A 19,261-nucleotide genomic window follows, 5' to 3' on the forward strand; every position below is an offset into this window, starting at 1 on the left:
ACTGTTTTGGAAGCTTAAGCGCCCAGATACCTGGGGGGTTAGGTGCGCTCTATAAATACTAAACGAAACCCTAAGCCGCTGCATCAACCCCCTCACCTGTCTATCCCCCCCCCCCCCCAGCCTTGATAAAGGTGCATCTGCCAGCTATCTCCCGCTACGCCAGTGAAGACTCCTGCCCCAGTGTGGGAACTCAACGTGGTGCTGACGAGGCTCATGGGAGCCCCCTTCCAGCCTATGCATCAGGCCCCTCTCAAGTTCCTCTTGTGGAAAACCGCTTTCCCCGTGGCCATCACCTTGGCCAGGAAGGTGGGTGAGATCCACGCCCTATCCCGCAACAGCCACATTTGACTTTCCACGAATAGAGGGTGGTGCTATGGACGCACCCCGCCTTCATGCCAAAGGTTCCGTCAGAATAGCACCTCAACGAGCCTTTGGTGTTACCTTTTTTCCAAAGCCTTTGTCACCGGCTGAAAGGGCCTTGCACTCGCTGGAAATTGCTTGTGCTGGGAAGTTCTATGTGGCACCCACGAAAACATCACCACTGTTTGTGAACTTTGGTCCTGTGAACAATGGAAGGCCTTGTCCAAGGCTTCCATCTCCAGGTGGCTCTCTTGGCTGCATCACACAGGGTCATCGGTTGGCGAACCGACCACTGGCCGCCCGTTCGGGAGACAATTCCACCAGAGTAATAGCTGCGATGACGCCATTCCTGTCTGGTGTGCCCCTGCTGGCCATCTGCAGGGCTGCTACGTGGACGTCTATGCACACCTTCACAAGGTTCTACTGAGTCAACGGGGTTTCCAGAGAGCAGAGTCAGCCAAGCGGTACTACGCAACCTGTTCGCTTGAGGTGAGTCTGTTCCGGAGGTAAGAGTATTGCTTCTGTTGAGCTTTGCCACCTCCTGTGCTTGTGTGATGTACTGCTATGTTTTCTTTATTCAGGAGCCTGTGAATCCATGCCAGACCCCATGCTGGAGAAGGAACAAGTTACTTACCTGTAACTATTGTTCTCCAGCATGCGTCTGGCATGGATTCACATGCAAATTCTCACTCCTACCCCTCTGTCTCTTCTTGGTCATACAGCCACTTTACGTGCTTATCAAATCTGAAGATGGCTGCCAGAGGAGGGGTTTGGGGAGAGGACTGTCTTTGGCTGGGGCAGTATGACCCAGAGTGCAGTGATTGGTTTGGAGGAGAAATGCAGTTTGTAACTGAAAGTGAAACTGTTTTTTTTCTTTTACTGAGGATTCCCGGCCTGACAGGGAATATTCATGAGCATGTGAATCCATGCCAGACTCGTGCTGAAGATCAATAGTTACAGGTAAGTAATTTGTTCCATCCTTGAGTAACTACTGTTCTTATGGATAGAGGGATACTTTGTATCCTTCCTAAAACTTTATACTGTGAGATTAGCAGTGCTAAGGGGATACCTAGTATCCCCCTTCTCTGCTCCTTTGACTTTGTAGTCGCATAGCCAACCTTCTAGTTATGGCTGGTGGCAGTGTATTTGTTCTAACAACTATTGTGGTATATTTAGTCCTGGTTTTGCACTATAGGCTCACCAATGTGCTAACATGGTGGCTCTTTTATGTTTTTTTTTGCCATTTCTAGCGTGGTTAGCCCTTTTACCAATATGCGAGGGGGGGAGGGAGGTCTGTGTTTTTGACTTTGGCATGAACACCTTGGGTGTCCCCGCCTAGGCTCTAGTGTGCCTGGGCATTCATGAAGTGGAGGAAGACCCTTTCACTCCCCTGATCTTAGTCTGCCAGAATGCCTGAATGGTACCAGTGCCTACTGGGGGCTAGCTGTGCCCGATTGGACAGCCAACCCCCCTTATCTGTAAAATGCTGAGGGCGTTGGCAGAGGAGTGTGTGGTGAAACTGGAATAAAAGGTGAGGTTCCTGAGCTGAAAGTTAAGTCGACCACTGGAATCTGAAGTTATCAAAGAATATGACGACCAGAGACGCATGCAGACCCTTTGCAACACTGTGAAGCGACCACTGCTGCCCCGACCCAGTTTTCCACTTGACGGAGGTGCTCCAAAGAGGCCTCCTTCCCTTTGGCTGGTGGGACCAACGACCAACCAGCCCTGAGACTAACTGCAATTTGAGCTATCTCTTGAGGTGCTGTGCCTTTACAGAGCTGCTGACTGTGAATACCAGGAGACCTTCGACCCATTTGCAGTGCAATGTCTTGAGGACAAATCTGTTCAAGTCTTTGAGCTCCAGGTGAACCTCCAGACACACAATCCCTCTCATAGAAGTCCCACCGCCCCCCCACCCCCCAATCCTCCTCCACACCAGAGTGCAGGATTGCAGAAGCGATGATTGACCGGGCAAATGCTGTCCTTTGTTGGTGCTGAGGAAAAAGGCATGAAAACTGCAGACTGACGGAGACCATAGAAATCTGTGCCATGGGTCCTCTTGTCACCAGACCTAGGAATCGGGAGACTGGGTCAGTCGCTGCTGTACAGAGGAGAATCCAGCTACCAGCATATATTCTAACTTACGGTACTATGGGGTAAAAGGTATTGCTTACCTCGTGCCACAAAGTCGCTCCTGAGTTTTGGAGTGTGTTAGGCAAAGTACCCTCTGGGACCACTACACACAGCTCTGACTACAGGTATAGGAAACCCAACCTTTGGTATAAGCTTGTACTACACAGTTTTGGTAGCGTGTTGAGCAGCCAGGCTTATCTCAAGAGGGGTCAATGTCAGCAGTAAAGGAGTTACACAAGTATTCATTTAAAGGTATTCAAATAAACTCATAAATGTGCCAATTCCCTCCACCTTAGAGACCCCAAGCAACTTTGCTGGATTTTGAGGACTTGATTTTTTGAAACCTGCAGAGACTGAGACCCTTTTTCCCACTCATGTATTTTAATGTGATTTTTGTACTGTTTCTTTTGGTTGTGGAGTCTGACAAATTCAATTGCCATCATATTTTACATTGTGTCACAAACAGCACCTTCAGTGCAGTGGCACAGGGAAGTCTCTCAGATTTCCCAAAGGTTTGACTACCTTCTCTTGGTTAAACTGTTTCCAAGAGCAGTAAAGTGAAATTGACTTTACTTACATTCGTAACTTTCTAGACCCAGCAAGCACTATCTTACAATAAGGTGCTGGAGGGGTTACCTAGTAGCCCCTTTGTCTAGCTTCTCGGTTAACATTTCTTAGGTTACCCTTTCCTTGCTGAATGGCTGGTGGCAGTGGTTTCGTTTTAACTACTTTGGGGTACATTTACCGCGGGCTGCGTTCGCAGCTGCAGTAAAGCACCCAAGGGTGCCATTCTTGTCAAAATGGCCCCGGTCGTCTTTTTTTCGCCATTTCTTTGCGGAAAAGTCGTTCTTGAGATTTACTCTGCACGTCAAACCAGGTTTGGTCCCATGGTTCGTTTTGCCTTTAGTGGGATTCACAAGTGAAGCCTGCCTCTGGCTCCAGGGTCTCTGGGGTAGGCAGGAAGTGAGGGAGCTGCCCGAAACTCCCTGTGCTTAGCCTCCTAGGAAACCCAAATGCACTCTGTGATGATTGGCTGGCTGACTGTCCGGCATGGACAGCCACCCTGCTGGTTGACTGACCGCTAGGCTGGAATGAATGGGAGAGAACTGAATAAAAGGCAAGTGTTTTGGCTTGGAAGGCAGAGTCGACCACTGGATGAAGGAACCGAAGAAGAACTTGAAGAGGACGCCTGCTGTAACTCCTGGCTGGTTGGTTTGCCCGGTGAAGCACTGCTGCTGTGCTGAAACACCAGGTTTGCTTCGAGAAGCCCCTGAAATGACTTCTCCCCTTGAGTTGGTGTGACCAATCAACTTCAAAGTAGGCCACCTGGACATCCATCTCGGAGCTGGTTGAATTTCCACAGTGTTGCTGCTGGAAATCGTAGAGCCAGGGAGAGGAACACCAGTTTGTTTGCGTTGCTTTTAAGTTGGTCAGGAGCTCCAGGAAGATCCTCTGGACTCCCAGGAAGCAGGACTGACCGAGCCTGAGCCCCCTCAACACAGTGCGGGACCTCCAGAAGCGAGGAAAGTCCATCTCGACAGCCAGGAGCCTCTGTGTTGCTGTTTGCGGTAGACGCAAGGAGCTGAAACACTGAACAGCCACTGAAAGTGAAGTTTGCCAGTTGCGGGTTTTGACCGTCCCAGTGCATTGCAGGAGTCCTCCAACGTTCTCCCTCTTGTCCGCACGACTGAGGCCCAGGAACAGTGAGATCTGCTGAGCTGCATAGGAACAGGAGTCCTCTGCTCCATCTTTTATTCACTTTAAAGGTACTGTACAACGTCTAAGAACTTACCTCTTGCTGTAGAGTTTCTTGCATCTTCTACCACTCGCATGTCTAACAGCGTGTGGCTCTACATTGATTCTTCTTTTCTTCAAAGACTTCTATAACATTGTGCAAAGACTTTCTACTTGCCTACAAAGAAGTGCTTCATCTTACATGGACTTTTGCCTAATGACTTTGGCTTATCCTCTCCTACTGAATGACTCTTATTGGGGGATCTGAAGGAATTTGCCTGATTAAGAATTTTTGTGATCTCTTGTTTGTTCCAGCTAAGCTTTTTCTTTGACTTATTACCATATGATCCTTAATGCAACAGTGATAAATTAATGTCCCCAGCACCCTATCAATTGAAGTCACCTGAGGGTGTAGGTAGTGTCTCTGGGCCATCCCAAAAGGGTATCTACTGATTTAGAGATATTAAGAGTGTGTATTTCATGAAGTGTATTTGAGTGTTACTATTGTATTGCTCCCTTCTGAAGAAGGCTTATTCTAACTGACTGATAAATGAATAATTGTTTATTCAAGGAACCTTGAGTGTAAGTTTATTTGCATACTTGTAGCGTTAAATCTCTGTATAACTCCACTACAGCTCAGTGACCCATCTTGAGATAAGCCTGGCTGCTCAACACGCTACCAAAACTGTGTAGTACACGCTTATACCAAAGGTTGGATTTCCTATACCTGTAGTCAGAGTTGTTTGTAATGTTCCCAGAGGGTACTGCATACAAACCTTGCCTAACAGTGTCAAACTCTTAACAATTGTACTGCGAACAACTACCACTGAAGCAGTGGGCTTTGGAAAGTGTTTATAAGCATTCCTACGTGTGTTGGTTAATTGAACTTAGTATATTTCTGACTTGATTATCTATTTTAATGTAACCTTATCTGTGTGAGTGTTTCTTTGAACTACTGTGCTAACTGGGTTCAGTGTGCTTATCTTCCTCCTATGATGAGCCTGGCTGCTCCTCCATCTACCAAGGTTCCTTGAGTGGTACAGACTTTTACTAAGAGTTGGGGACCTGTATACCAAGGGATTGTTTTATGAAGTCTTGCCTCAGGTGAACTTGAGGAAAACTCCCCCAACACTGTTGCCACAGACTGCCTAGAAACAGATCATGGCACAGTACCCCTATACCTCTGAACTGCATGAATGAATCAAAGCAGCAAAACCGTCCTGCATTGCTACATTTTTTCCCCCCTTAACTCTACACTCTCATTCGGATCTGCCCGAGCGCCTGGAGACCATGCAAAATGCAGAGCAGAGTGGTGTAAAACGCAGCATCCTAACATAACCTCTACAGAGCCATTAATCTAAACACATTTTTGCAGAAAGAGTGAATGAAATAGTGCTGAGAACTTGTATAACATCCTCACTTGTGTTTTTTTTTCGTTCTCATTTTCAAGGCAATGTATTATGAGCTTGACTTGCCTTTCCTGTTGGAGGAATGTGACACTGTTGATGCTTATGAGACGAAAGGGAAAAGCGATAATGCCAACAGGCAAGATCCACTAATGTCTGCTCTGAACAGCATGGATCGGTTCCAGCAGGTGGAGCTAATATATGGTAAGTGTTTTGCCCGAGTGGCCAGCTGTATTTTCAATTGCACTCTTCTATTTTTACGAACATTTGTTTGCAGTCCTCTGAGGGTGCTCTAGTATGCTCATGCAGTGCTTAGCAGCCGGCACAAGAGCACAAAATGGCTAGAATTAGGAAAAAGGGCATGGAGGAGGGCTATTCTGAAAGGGTTGGACTAGTGGCAGTGAACTGGCGTGACTAGCACATTGAAATAGGTTTCCTATCTGGGGTTTTGTCATCTTTACTGTTAAGACTGGATTTCTATACTGTGACCTGATAGATGATAGGAATCCATAGGCGTCCTGCACCTAGTAAGATGTTTCTAGCCTGTTTTTGGGTCATTTTTTTTTTTTTTAAAAGTGTGTTTTTTAAGTGGAATTTCCTGATCGTTTTTGTGTGTGTTCAACTTCTAGAGAGGCCTATCTTGGGGGTGTAGGTTTTGAAAGAGTTGTCTTTACTGCACCTTTCCTTCCATTTTAATGGACCCCCAAACATTTTCCTTTTTGCTTTTATTTTTGATCCTGACCTGTACTTTTTACAGTGAAGTGAAGCCTTAAGCTTCACTAACCTGTTTTTTGCTCATCTGTTATCGGGAAACTGACATGTCCTTCAAGCTGTCAGTACTGGGAAACATTGTTTCCCTTAGTTTAGTTACTTTGTTACAAATGTTTTTAACTTGATATCAATCATGGTAACTTCTATCATTGTATCAAGCATCTTACCAATGCAAGCATCCTACAATACAGTACAATGCGGTACATTTTTGTTTTGCCCTAGACTAACAATCAAAGGATTTTTGGTTACTCGGTGTGCTAAATGGACAAGCTAGTGGCAGCAGTGACTTTTTAAAATTTTTGTGGTGCTTTTCGTTTTTTTGCCTTACCTCGTTTACCACCTATCTGTGGCTAGTGTCCAAACATGGCCGTGGCACATGGTTTCTAGCTTGCTCTTGGCCATCTTGTTCTTTAGCCTTCTTCCTGGACTTTGAGGCCAGGAAAATCTGTATATGGACTTCCAGTGTCTGGGAAAGCAGAGGCTTTTGGCAGGCTACTGAAGGTCTATGTGCTTTTGCTGCAGGATGTGGGCTCGGACTGTCTGGTCCCAATCCACAAACAGTTTTCAGTGTGTCTGAGTGATATGCATGAGTGTTTGGACCACTGCTGGGGGTGTGTGTGTAGCGAGTCCAACTTTTGTTTCGGAGGCGGAACGACCAAAAAGCACCCCCTCTCATCGCGAGGAGTACTCTGAAGGCCCACAGACCCTTACTAGGGCTTTAACTGGTAAATCCCCCCCATCTGAAGAGACTTTCCCTCCTACAGACCCCTCTGGTTCATCCTTGTGGACTAGATAGGTTTGAAAATTACATGGACAAATTGTCCCATTTCGTGGACTTCTCAGAGAGGTACATAATTCCTAAGAGACCTAGGGAGGAAGACTCCTGTCCTATTCTACCTGAGATTCAGAAGCTTCCAGTTCAGACTCAAACTAATCAGGTAGACATTTTTTGAGTATTCTGAGCCAGCCTAGTCTTATAAGGAGCCTTTTAGTCACAAAGACGACCCCTTTGGTCAGGACTCGACTGACCAGAGCCAGACTGGGGACAAGATCAGCCAGAGGAAGGCCCTTTGCGTCCACCCACTCCTACCGCAGACCCAGATGTTTTGTCTGGACCCGCCCTCAACAAAGGCAGCCATTGCCTATTGACGACCAAATGGCTTTCAATGCCATCCTAAAGAGGGCTGCAGACCACTTCCAAATCGCCACGCATGAAGCTGTTCAGGACTCTGATTTTGTTGAGGACATTCTAAAGGAGAAACCTGCTACTATTCCCCTGCTGAATTCCATTAAGAAGCACCTTGCACCTTCCTTCCTGTCCCCTTCCCTTACAAGGGCCGTCAACCTCGGGTTGAGAAACTTGTTTCGCCCCTCTCCATTTGACCCTATGTACATTCGGGGCCATACCACACCAGACTCCCTGGCTGTTCAAACTACCAGGAAAGGGCTGGGGTGCCACTGTCTACTGCAGAGGCTTCCCCTGACAAAGACTGCAAGAAACTCTGCCCTGGGAAAGCATATCACCACGGCAGCAGCATATTCTATCAGAATTGCAAATAATGCTACTCTTCTCGCGAGTTATAGCGATGTGCAGTGGAACCTGCTTCAAGAAGGCCTCCAAGAGGTCTAGGAACCCGCGCGATCATGCCGACTGGCTGTCGTTTCGGAGGGAAGGCAGGTGGCCCACAACATCCTAAAAAACACGCTAGACGCTGCAGAGACGGCGGGATGCACTCTGGCTCAAGGTAGTCTTAAGAGGCACGCCTGGCTAAAGATTTCAGGTTTTAAGGCGGATACTCAAGCCTCCTTGATTAATAATCCAGTGGAAGAGTCTAACTTGTTTGTTAAGGCTGTGGATGACGCCTTGGAAACGGCTAAGAAAGAGCATGAGACGCTAAAATCCCTCAATCAAATCACAGCCAAGCCCTTTCAACTGCGGGAGGTGCAGACTTGCTGTTCCTTTTGGAGGCAGTCCTTCTCCCGATCTCCACACGGGCAATATGGCGCAGGAAATTCCCCATGGTCCACCACTGGACAAGGTTTTGCTGGCAACAGTCAATACCAGCAGAGAGTACAGCGCAGAGACGAAGGTAGAGGCAGAAACTCCACCCCAAGAGGCTCCCCGGCCTCCGTATCAAAAAGACTTGCCAGTCCGGGTCCCCTCCTGTTGGGGAGAATTCTCAGACATGTACTAATTCCCTTATACCTTAGAGACCCCCTGCACTTTTTCTGGACTTTAGGACTTTTCATTTTTATCCTGAAGAGAGTGAGACCTTTTCCCCCGCTCGTGTATTTTTCTGTGATTTGAACTGTTTCTTTTGGTTTGGGAGTCTGACAAACTCCATAGTCATATATTTACATCGACACACTGCACCTTCAGTGCAGTGGCACAGGGAAGTCTTTCAGGTTTCCCCAAAGATGTAAATACCTTCTCTTGGTTAAACTACTGCTTCCAAGAGCAGTGACGTGAAATTGACTTTACTTACATTTGCAACTTTCTAGACCCAGCAGACACCATCTTTAAAATAGTGTGCTGGCGGGGTTACTTAGTATCCCCTTCGTCTAGTTTCTCATGTAACATTTTTGTTACTCTTTCTACAATTAATGGCTGGGGGCAGCAGTTTAATTTTTACTACCATTGAGGGTTTTTACCGCGGGCGGCGTTCGCAGCTGCAGTAGGGCACCCATGGGTGCCCATTTTGTCAAAATGGCCGATCTTTTTTTTTTTTTTTTTGCCATTTCTTGTTGGAAAGGTCCTTGAGATTTACTCTGCGCACCAAACCAGGTCTGGTCCCTTTGTTCGTTTTGTCTTTGCCGCCTCTGGCTCCAGTATGTCTGGCAGGGGCAGGAAGTGAAGAAGGTGCCCGAAACTCCCTGCGCTTAATCCCGTTGGTTACAGGAATGCACGCAAAGGTGATTGGCCGGCTCGCTGTCCTTTGAGGATAGACACCCTGCTGTGTGATTGACAGCTAGACTGCAAATGAATGGGAGAAATCTGCATAACAGGCGAGGCTTTTTGCTTGCAAGGCAGAGTTGACCGCTGGACGAAGGAATCCGAAGAAGAACTTGGATGAGACGCTTGCTGCAACTCCTGGACCATTGGGTTGCCCGGTGAAGCCCTGCTGCATTGCTGAAGCTCCGAATTCGCCTCGACTAGAGAAGCCCTCCAAAGGGCGACTTCTCTCCTTGGGTTGGCAGAGAATTCCAAGCCCTATAGGCGGCCACTGAAAAGGCACGCCCACCCATGCGGGACAGTCTGATACGAGGAACCAAAACTTGAAGGGCGGACTGAGATCGAAGACAACGGGCAGGCGCATACTGCAAAAACTTAGCCTGTAAATATTCTGCCCCTAATCCATAGAAAGCACAATGAACGATGCACATGGATTTGAAGAAAATCAGTTTCTCAATAGGTAACCAATGGAGCTGTCTCAACAAAGGGGACAGAGTTCCAAACTGAAGATGAAGAATGGATCTGGCTGCGGCATTCTGAAGAAGTTGAAGCCGCTTTTATAAGAAAATGAGGTTGAGCTAGGTAGTGAGTTGCAGTAATCAACAGCACTCAAAACAAGCCCAACCACCACAACGGCTTGACATTTAGCCGGAATAAATGGAAGACCTTTCCACAGAATACACAGCTTAAAGTGGTCGGTCTTGCAAACAGCTGCCACCTGCTCCTCCATGGAGAGGGAAAAAGTGAGTTTGACCCCCAAATTTCTCACAAGGGGGAAAGAGCCAAGAGGTGAAGGCCAAAAATCAGTGGTTCAGAAGAGAAGTGGTGCCAGCGACCAAAACCTGTCTTACTACCGTTTAACTTTAACCAGTTGGTCGCCATCCATGAGCTCAGCTCCTCCAGACACCACCTAAGCCGAGCCGCCGTATCGGATCTGGTGAGATTCAGGCAGACCAGAATTTGCGTGTTATCAGCATAGGAGTAGTATCGCAACCCGTGGAAAATGAGATGCAAAATAAATATATAAATGTTGAATAATATGGGGAAAAGAGCAGATCCCTGTTGGACACCACAGGAAAGTAGTGCAGGTTTACACCGAAATGGGGGGAAGGGAGACCAACTGAACGAACGGCCAGGAAGGTCGTGAACCATCCTAGAACTAGGCCAGAGAGACCCGTCGCAGAAAGGAGATGGGTGAGATGGTCAACCGTGTCGCAAGCAGCCGACAGATCTAACAAAACGACTGTTCGACACCACCCTGATCAACCAGGCGGGCAAGGTCGTCCAGCACCAAGTTCAGGACTGATTGCGTGCCCCTCCCAGGCCGAAAACCAGATTGGAATGAGTCAAAGAATCTGGAAGATTCCAAGAAAGTAGAGCAAAGGGGCCACCAATTCCTCCAGCACATTCGTTGTCTTGGCTCCCTGAAGACTCTTCTAACCTCTGACTTTGTGCTTTAACTATCCCTCCAAAAAGTCATACATACCGTACTTCTGTACCTGGTAAAGGGTTAATCTACATTGCATTGGGGGTTCTAAAGTGCTTGCCTGTTTGAGAAACTTGTTACCCATTGTTTCCTTCCTGTTTCCTTTTTGCCACAAAATCAGTATTGCAATACAAGCCTTCGAAAACCACCTGACAAACCAGTTGGTACAAGTCCTAAAAGACAGCACCACCGCAATATTCTATGTCAACAAGCAGGGAGGTACACACTCTCCAAATCTTTCCAAACCGGCTCAGAAAATATGGGAGTGGGCACTGGGACGAGGGATGTCCCTGTCCTCCCAACATGTTCCAGGGGTACTCAACACTCTAGCGGACTCTCTCAGCAGGGATCCACTGTCCGAAGAAAACGAGTGGCAACTACACACGTACGTGGTAGACCACATCTTCTCTCTATGGGGCTACCCCTCTTTAGACTTGTTCGCTACAAGAGAAAACAAGCTATGCTCAGACTTCACATCCAGATTCCCCCAACCAGACTCCAAGCGGAACGCCCTATGGATGAGCCGGTCAGGGAGATTTGCTTAAGCCCCCCTGATACCATTAATCAGAATAGTGAACAAGATACACAGTGATCAGATGACACTCATCCTAGTTGCTACTATGTGGACGAGACAACCTCGGTATCCACATCTGCGCAAGCTGGCGGTGCGATCCAATCGAGCTCCCGTACCAGGTCAACCTGTTGACGCAACACGGGGGGACGACGATTCACCCACACCCTCGCTCTTTGAACTTGGCAGCATGGCTCCTGAAGTCATAGTTCGGACACCTCAATGTTCCACAGCGGTGTATGGATATCCTAAAGGAAGCACGGAAACCAAACACCAGACGGTGCCCTCAAGTGGAAGAGATTTTGTCATTTGGGGCCAATCCTAAACGGATCAACCCAATAGAATGTACTCCATTACACATTCTAACACATGCTACGCTCGTTGGATTCAGGGTTGGTCTTTACTTCTTTAAGAGTCCGCATAGCAGCTTTATCAGCCTACATCACCTCTCAAGGTAAAGTTTCATGGTGGAAAGTGCCAGTCATTAAAGCATTCATGAAGGGAGTGAAAAGACTACACCCTCCAGTCTCTAATCCCCCGCCAGGTTTGGATCTCAATGTAGTGCTAGCAAAACTCATGGGCCCTCCCTTCAAGCCTTTGCATCAAGCTACTTTTAAACACATTACCTATAAAACTGCCTTCTTAGTGGCTATTACTTCCATAAGAAGAGTCAGCAAACTCCAAGCCTTGTCGGTGCAGGACCCTTCCTTTATCATCCATAAAGAAAGACAAATTGGTTTTACTTACTCACCCTAGGTTCTCCCCCAAATTAATTTCCAAATTCCACAAACCAATCAATCGAGCTTCTGGCCTTCTTTCAGAAGCCAACTAGCTCAGCTGAGGTCAAACTCCACACACTAGATGCGAGGAGGGCGGTTCTCTACTATGTAGATGAAACCAAACTGCTTTGGAAGACTGATCAACTATTCGTCTCCATGGCTACAGGCAGACAAGTAGAGTGCGTCTCCAAATGGATAGTCAAATGTATACAAATATGCTATTTATGATCAAACAAGACACTGCCTTCTACACCAAGAGCCCACTCCACACGGGGCACTGGGGCTACTTTAGCTTTTATTGCAAACCTACCCTTAGACAGCATTTGCAAAGCAGCTACATGGAGCTCAGTTCACACCTTCACTCAGCACTACTGCACAACCCACCACCTTCTCATAACACTGCTCGCTAATCTATGCATAGCATGTGATCTAAGCAGATTACACAAGCATCAGAAGGAATACACTACTCACCGTGATAGTATTTCTGGTGCTTGTATCTGCTTAGATTCACATGCGCCTGTTAGGAAAGATTTCATAATTGTATGTAATTTTCCCTTCATGTGTCAACACCCAAACTTTGTGCTGCTGTTTAGACACCATTGAATGACTTTGCCAGAGAAGCGCAGCCTTCAGCTGCACTCCTCTGGGCTTTCGCTCACTTTTTATGGGGAAACTGACATGCCCTTAAGACAGTCAGCACTGGGAGACTGTTTCCCTTAGTCCTTTCCTCATGTTGCAACTTTTGTGCAATATGTAACAAGTGTGCAATGTATCTTACCATACAGCACACTTGGGTGTCTAGTCATTTCCAAAGGCCGTAGATACTCTCACTGGACTTTTTATGAACTATGCAGATGTGTCATGGACAGGACTGGTGGCAGCTATCTTTTTGCATTATTTTTAACCCTTTCCTGCCATATTAACCGCATTTGGCACGAATGGGTGGCCTGGCTCCAAAATGGCCATGCCACGAGGTTCTTTGTCCTGTCCTTTGGCCGTCTTGCCCCTTCACCTTCCCCAGGTCGAGTTGACACGGGTCAGTCCTTATTTGGTCATGTACTTTCCCACGAATCGCAATGCTTTCGCGGGCTTCTGCATGCCTTGTGTGTGCCTCCAGGATGTGGGCTGGAATGTCTGATTCCAATACACATCCTGGGTGCCAGAGTGTCTGGAGTGCCATGAATGCCTGGGACCACCGTGGTCTGTGATTGGTCCACGTATGGAGTGTGTGTTTGTGAGCAGATCTCCCATCGAGTCCTCCATTTTGGCGCAAAGGGAACTTTGGATAAGAGGAGGCTGAAAACACCACTACCAGGTCGATCTCCGGAGTTCTCACTGAATAAAGGATAGGATCCAAGTATCCTGCAACTACGAAGCTGAGTCGCGGAACCGCTGGTGACCCGCTGGAAGGTTTGGCACCCTGAGCCCGCTGTCGTCCCGTGGGACCCCTCTGCATCTGGGGGTCCTAGAAGGTCTGCGAAGACACTTTGACCCATTGGAATAGTGGGACCAACTATTCTCGGCACCTTTATCAAACAAGTAATCTTTCTTGGAAGTGTCCCTGGGCCAACCAGTGGACTGACCAGCTTACCCAGTTGCTTTACTCTTGTCACTACCGCCGTTTCGAGGAGGCCCTCGAAACTTGGTATACTGCTAGCTCTGTGTCCACGGCACCCTCACACCGAATTTCATTCACTTGGCGTTCCCAGGTCTGAAGTGAGACGAATGCGCCAGGACCGGAGTAAGCGCGGTTACCGTGTTGCCCTGCCGCGGCAACGACCTGTGCAAGTTTGCTACATTTGTGACCCTCTTGCCCCTGAAGCCTGCTGCAGTGAAACTGGGTCGATTTGTCCTCCCGGAGCGGACAAATCGCCACTGTCCCGTTTGGGAATCATCGCTGTATCTCAGGAACTGAAAGGTACCGAGACTTACTTTTTGCTGCATTCGAACCCGTCAGCGAAGTGGACTGAACTGGCGAAGTTTGGCTCTCCTTTCGTTGGGGACCGGTGAGTACTCCTTACCCCAACTGGTGACCCCTAGCGCAACAGCCCATTTAAACGCATGAGTGGCCCCTCGGGGACCCTCTCCTTTACATAGCTATTGCAAAATAGCGACTCCATCCCACACTCTCAAACTGCCTCTCCCTTCAAGTAGAGGTCCTTCTTGAATAGTGGGAACTTGTTCTGCATCACCTCATCCACCTTCCTGAGTTGCTAGAGACCCTATTCCGCCCATTGGCACAAGCGCGTGCATGTACTATTGAGCACAAGGCTCCTCTCTTCGTAGGGCTTGGGTTGCCTCTTAGGTGTTTTATTGATGTTGAAATGGGTCTAAAGATTACCTGCACTGCCTGTTTCCTTCCCCTATAGGTTGTTGACATATTTCGTGCAGTCACCCCTTTAGACCCCCATGGTCTTGTGTATATATATTGTGTTGAGTGTGATGTATTGGTTTACTGAGTGATACTGTGATTCTTTTGCTATTGTCTGTTACAAAGGTCTTGTAATAAATGTGTCTATTTTTGATACAAATTACTCCAGGTAGGTGTTGTAAGTATCCTTGCTCTGTGTGCTCATTGAGGTACTTCAGTCAGCCTCACCCCTCCTGAGACTTAGTCTTGAACGCCTTCCATAGCTACCCTGATTGGGCTGGCTTGTCCAGAGGTTACCCTGTTCCAAGAAACTAGGTTGGCCTTCTGAACCTCTGCCCCTCCAGGTCAGAGTTCAGAAATCCGTAACAGCGCCCACCCTTCCTCCCCTGAGAGAAGGTGCATAGATGTTACATGAGCTTCTAAATATATCTGCTTGGATACAACTGTACTGACATGACACTCATGCTACCTCATGTCAGAAGAAAAACAATCCGAGGGACCTCGATGCGTGAGAGTTCATGGGTACAGCGGATGTCGCACTAGGGATAGTATTACTGGCACGCCCTGTCGATGTCCCTTTTCAAATTTCGAAAACAACTGTAATACTCCGCAGCGTCCACTAGATGTCGGCCTATGCATAGCATGTGAATCTAAGCAGATGCAAGCACCAGAAATACGATTACGGTGAGTAATGTATTCCTTACTGTCCTAGTTAAGTCACCTTATGGTGTAAGTGGTGTGTAAGAAGCATCCCTAAGAGTATCTAACTGGTGTATTGAGGTGAAGTGTATTTGATTGCTACATGTTGGGGAGATTCTCAGAAATGTGTTAATTACCTTCTACCTTGCAGACCCACAGCTCTTTTTACTCGACTTTAGGACTTTTTTGATCTCTCAGTAATTTTAATGTGATTTATTCTGTTTCTTTTGACTTTGGAGTCTGACAAACTCAATACGCATCATCTTTACATTGTGACACACTGCGCCTTCAGTGCGGTGGCACAGGGAAGTCTCTTCGATTTCCCAAAGGTTTAAATACCTTCTCTTTGTGAAACTGTTTCCAAGAGCAGTGAAGTGAAATTGACTTTACTTACATTTTGTAACTTTCTAGACCCAGCCTACACTCTTACAATAGGGTGCTGGAGCGTTACTTAGTATCCCCTTTGTCTAGTTTCTCATGTTTTATGTTACCCTTTCTACAATTAATGGCTGGTGGCAGTGGTTTACTTTTTACTACCATTGTGTTTTTACCGCAGGCTGCGTTCGCAGCCACGGTAAGGCCCCCATGGGTGATCATTTCATCAAAATTGCCCCGGTCGTCTTTTTTCACCATTTCTTGTTGGAAAGGTCCTTGAGATTTACTCTACACACCAAACCAGGTTTGGTCCCTTTGTTAGTTTTGTCTTTGGTGGGATTCACAGGTGAAGTCTGCCTCTAGCTCCAGTATGTCTGGCAGGAAGTGAGGGAGGTGCCTGAAACTGCGTGTGCTTAATCCCCTTGGTTACAGGAATGCACCCAAAGGTGATTGGCCGGCTGGCTGTCCGGCAAGGACGGCCACCCTGCTGTGTGATTGACAGCTAGGCAGGATTGAATGGGAGAAACCTGCATAAAAGGCAAGGCTTTTTGGCTTGGAAAGCAGAGTCAACCACTGGACGAATGAATCCGAAGAACTTAGAAGACACGCCGGCTGCAACTCCTGGTCCATTGGTTTGCTCGGTGAAGCCCTGCTGCTGTGCTGAAGCTCCGAATTTGCCTCGACTAGAAAAGCCCTGCAAGGACGACTTCTCCCTTGAGTTGGTGGGACCAATCAACTCAAAAGTAAGCCTGGCTGGACATCCTCTAGAAGCTGGTTGCATTTTCACTGTGGAACCGAAGAGCCAGGGAGAGGAACGCCAGATTGTCTACGTTTCTTTTAAGCAGGACCCGGGCGCTAGGAAGATCCTCCGACTTCCCTGATGCAGGACTGACCAAGCCTGAGCCACCTCAACAGAGTGCTGTCCCCAAAGCAGGAAAAGTCTGAAGTGGTATCCGAGAACTGCAGTGATGCTATTTGTTGTCAGACACAAGGAGCTGAAACACGGAAGAATCGCTGAATTGAAGTTTGCCCATTGCTGCTGCTGATCCTCCCATTGCAGAGCAGGAGTCCCCAAACATCCTCCCTCTTGTCTCCACGACTGAGGCACAGGAGCAGGATCTGGAGAGCTGTATAGGAACAGAAGCCAGCTGGAACCATTACTTTCTAGAGGTACTGTAAAGTCTTAAGAGAACTGTGTAGCCTTATTTGCTCTCAGTTGAGACATGTCTTGATTACCTTGCTAAAGCTTTGCCCTTCACAAGCCTCCCAGCTCGTGGCCCTTCAAGTGCTCTATTTTCTACAAATATTTCTAAAAACATTGCAAGACTTTTTGCCTACCTGCAAAGATCTTCAGCTCCCCTTGTAATTGTGCAATTAACATTAGCTGTCCTGGCTCCCTGAGAGACTCTTCTCGCCTTTGACACTGTGCGTCGTCCTTTCCCCAGGAAAGGGTTAAACTTATTTGCCATTGGAAGGTTTTCAAAAGTACTAGCCTGTTTGTGAATTATTTGTTAACCTGTTTTATTTCTCTATTCTATCTTTTGACACCAAACTCAGTATTGCTCTAAATGTACTAGTGATAAATCAGTGTCTTAACTATTTAAGTCACCCGAGGGTGTAGGAAGTGTCTGTGTGCCATCCCCAATGTGTATCCTCTAATTTAGAGGAACTAAGTGTGTTTTGAAGTGTATTTTAATTATTACATATATTGCTGCCTTCCGAGGAAGGCTTATACAACTGACTGTGAAATTAATTGTTTTATCTAACTTTTGAGTAAGTGTTTAGTTGACTAACTGCTACTGTGAAACTGTCACATTACTGCTCACATTGACCCCTCTTCAGATGAGCCTGGCTGCTCCACCACAATACCAACCTGTGTAGTTCCGAGTTATACCTCGGGTCCCTATTGCCAGGAGGTCAAGGTTATTGTAGTGCACCCAAAGGGTACTGCTTACAATCTTGCCTAACACTACATATATTGCCCTTTTTAAAGAATACTTACTTAAAAACTATTGTGAAATATAATTATTTTAAGAAAAAATCCTTGAGTATGTGTTACTTGGCTACTTGAATTGGTGGAATTCATTGTTACAGCTCTGCAGCTCACATTTACCCCTCTCGAGATATGTCTGGCTGCTCAGTCACACTACCAACTTGTGTAGTACAGACCTATACCAAAAAGTGGGTTACCTAATACCAAGAGAACAAGGGTTGTGTAGTCTCCCACAAGATAACTACATCAATTCTTGCATAACACATAAACGCTGGGGTTGAAATTTCCCCAGAGCCTTGCTTGATTAACGTGCCATTGTCCTTCATAGGCAGCTTCTGTCCAGGTGTTAAATTGCAAATCATGTTTAGACAACTTACTTTGTATTTTTGTTCAGACTGTGCTCTTGCATCCAGTGTGAATATCGTGAAGATGAAACATTACATTCTGGGAGTTATATTTGCAATCTTAGTTGCATCATTTTTAAAACAAACTATTTAGCACACTATATATTTAATTTCATGTTTTTATTCTGTCCCACTTTTGTTTCCTCACCAAACAGAATACAATGATATGAAGACGGAACTTAAAGAGTATTTGAAGAGGTTTGCAGACGAAGGGAAGGTTAGTTTGTGGTGTCTTTCTCTTTTGTAATGTGTACTTTGGGCACTTTATTTGTTCACATATCATGTACAACTGCAGTTTAAATCATGCCTCACCCTGTTTCCCACTTGTTTCTGTCTCTCTCTGTAAAGGGGGGAGGAGGGGCTTACATTTTGGTTGTAAGATGTTGAAGGCACCTTGGTATGTTCCTCCAGTTGAGGTTTGTGCATTCGGATACAGTGGTTTGGATTTGTTTCTTTCCTGAAAGGCCTTTCTCCAGTGTGTACTGGATGTTGTAGCTTTGGCCGGCATGCTGTTAGGTGACAATGATTTTCAACCATTCACTACTGATTGTAACAATGCATCACACTGTTTTAGTTTGGGTGCGAACACTACGGATGCCTTTCTATTAATAGTTTTTCAGAACCTAATCTGGGGAGGGACTCTAGAAAGACAACCTAAAGGTGTAAAAAGCTTCACATTATAATCTTTGATCAAAATCCTGTGCTAGAGTGGCTGTGTAATTAGGCTTAGACTCAGGTGGGGTTTAGTGTGAAGTACTGTTAACGAGCTTAGGAACAGAGTACCACGCACGCAAGTACATTAATTTACTATGTATTGCATACAAGCATCAAATTTTACACAATATTGGTAAGCAAAATTACCATGAAACAGATCTTCAACCAGAGTTTGGAAACACAAAAGTAGGTTACTTATATTTTGTAAGGCAACCCAGTTAATCCTAGGAATACACACTGTAAATGGCTAAAGTGAGGGAAAGGTAAGGTGTACTTTCACAAGCCTTAAACTAGCTAGTATACCATAGCACACAAGAAGAATGCTTCGGAAGTTCACCCATACCATTTTCAGAGTTCAGGCAATTACTGGCTGGGGACCTAAGTTGAAACACAGTAGAAACTCTGTCTTCCTGCTATGGAGGGGGTAGATTACTGGGCCCTAGACGGCCAAAGACTCCTGGCTCAGTCTTCACCAACTTCGAGGGGATTGGGTCCTCCGACGTATTCCA

At 46.6% G+C, this 19,261-nt stretch overlaps 1 protein-coding gene across 1 annotated transcript in view; it reads left to right on the top strand.

The window, feature by feature from the left end:
- The window catches only part of LOC138526989 (putative E3 ubiquitin-protein ligase UBR7), a 213,777-nt gene that overhangs the window by 159,511 nt on the left and 35,005 nt on the right, over positions 1-19,261 (top strand). Inside the window, exons 9-10 of the mRNA XM_069637960.1 lie at positions 5,681-5,840; positions 18,194-18,255. Of these exons, the coding sequence (XP_069494061.1) occupies positions 5,681-5,840; positions 18,194-18,255 (222 nt within the window). The remainder of the gene's footprint in view (positions 1-5,680; positions 5,841-18,193; positions 18,256-19,261) is intronic.

This window comes from Ambystoma mexicanum, chromosome 14 (assembly GCF_040938575.1).
Source record: "Ambystoma mexicanum isolate Mex_15411 chromosome 14, UKY_AmexF1_1, whole genome shotgun sequence".
Taxonomy (NCBI): Eukaryota; Metazoa; Chordata; class Amphibia; order Caudata; family Ambystomatidae; genus Ambystoma; species Ambystoma mexicanum.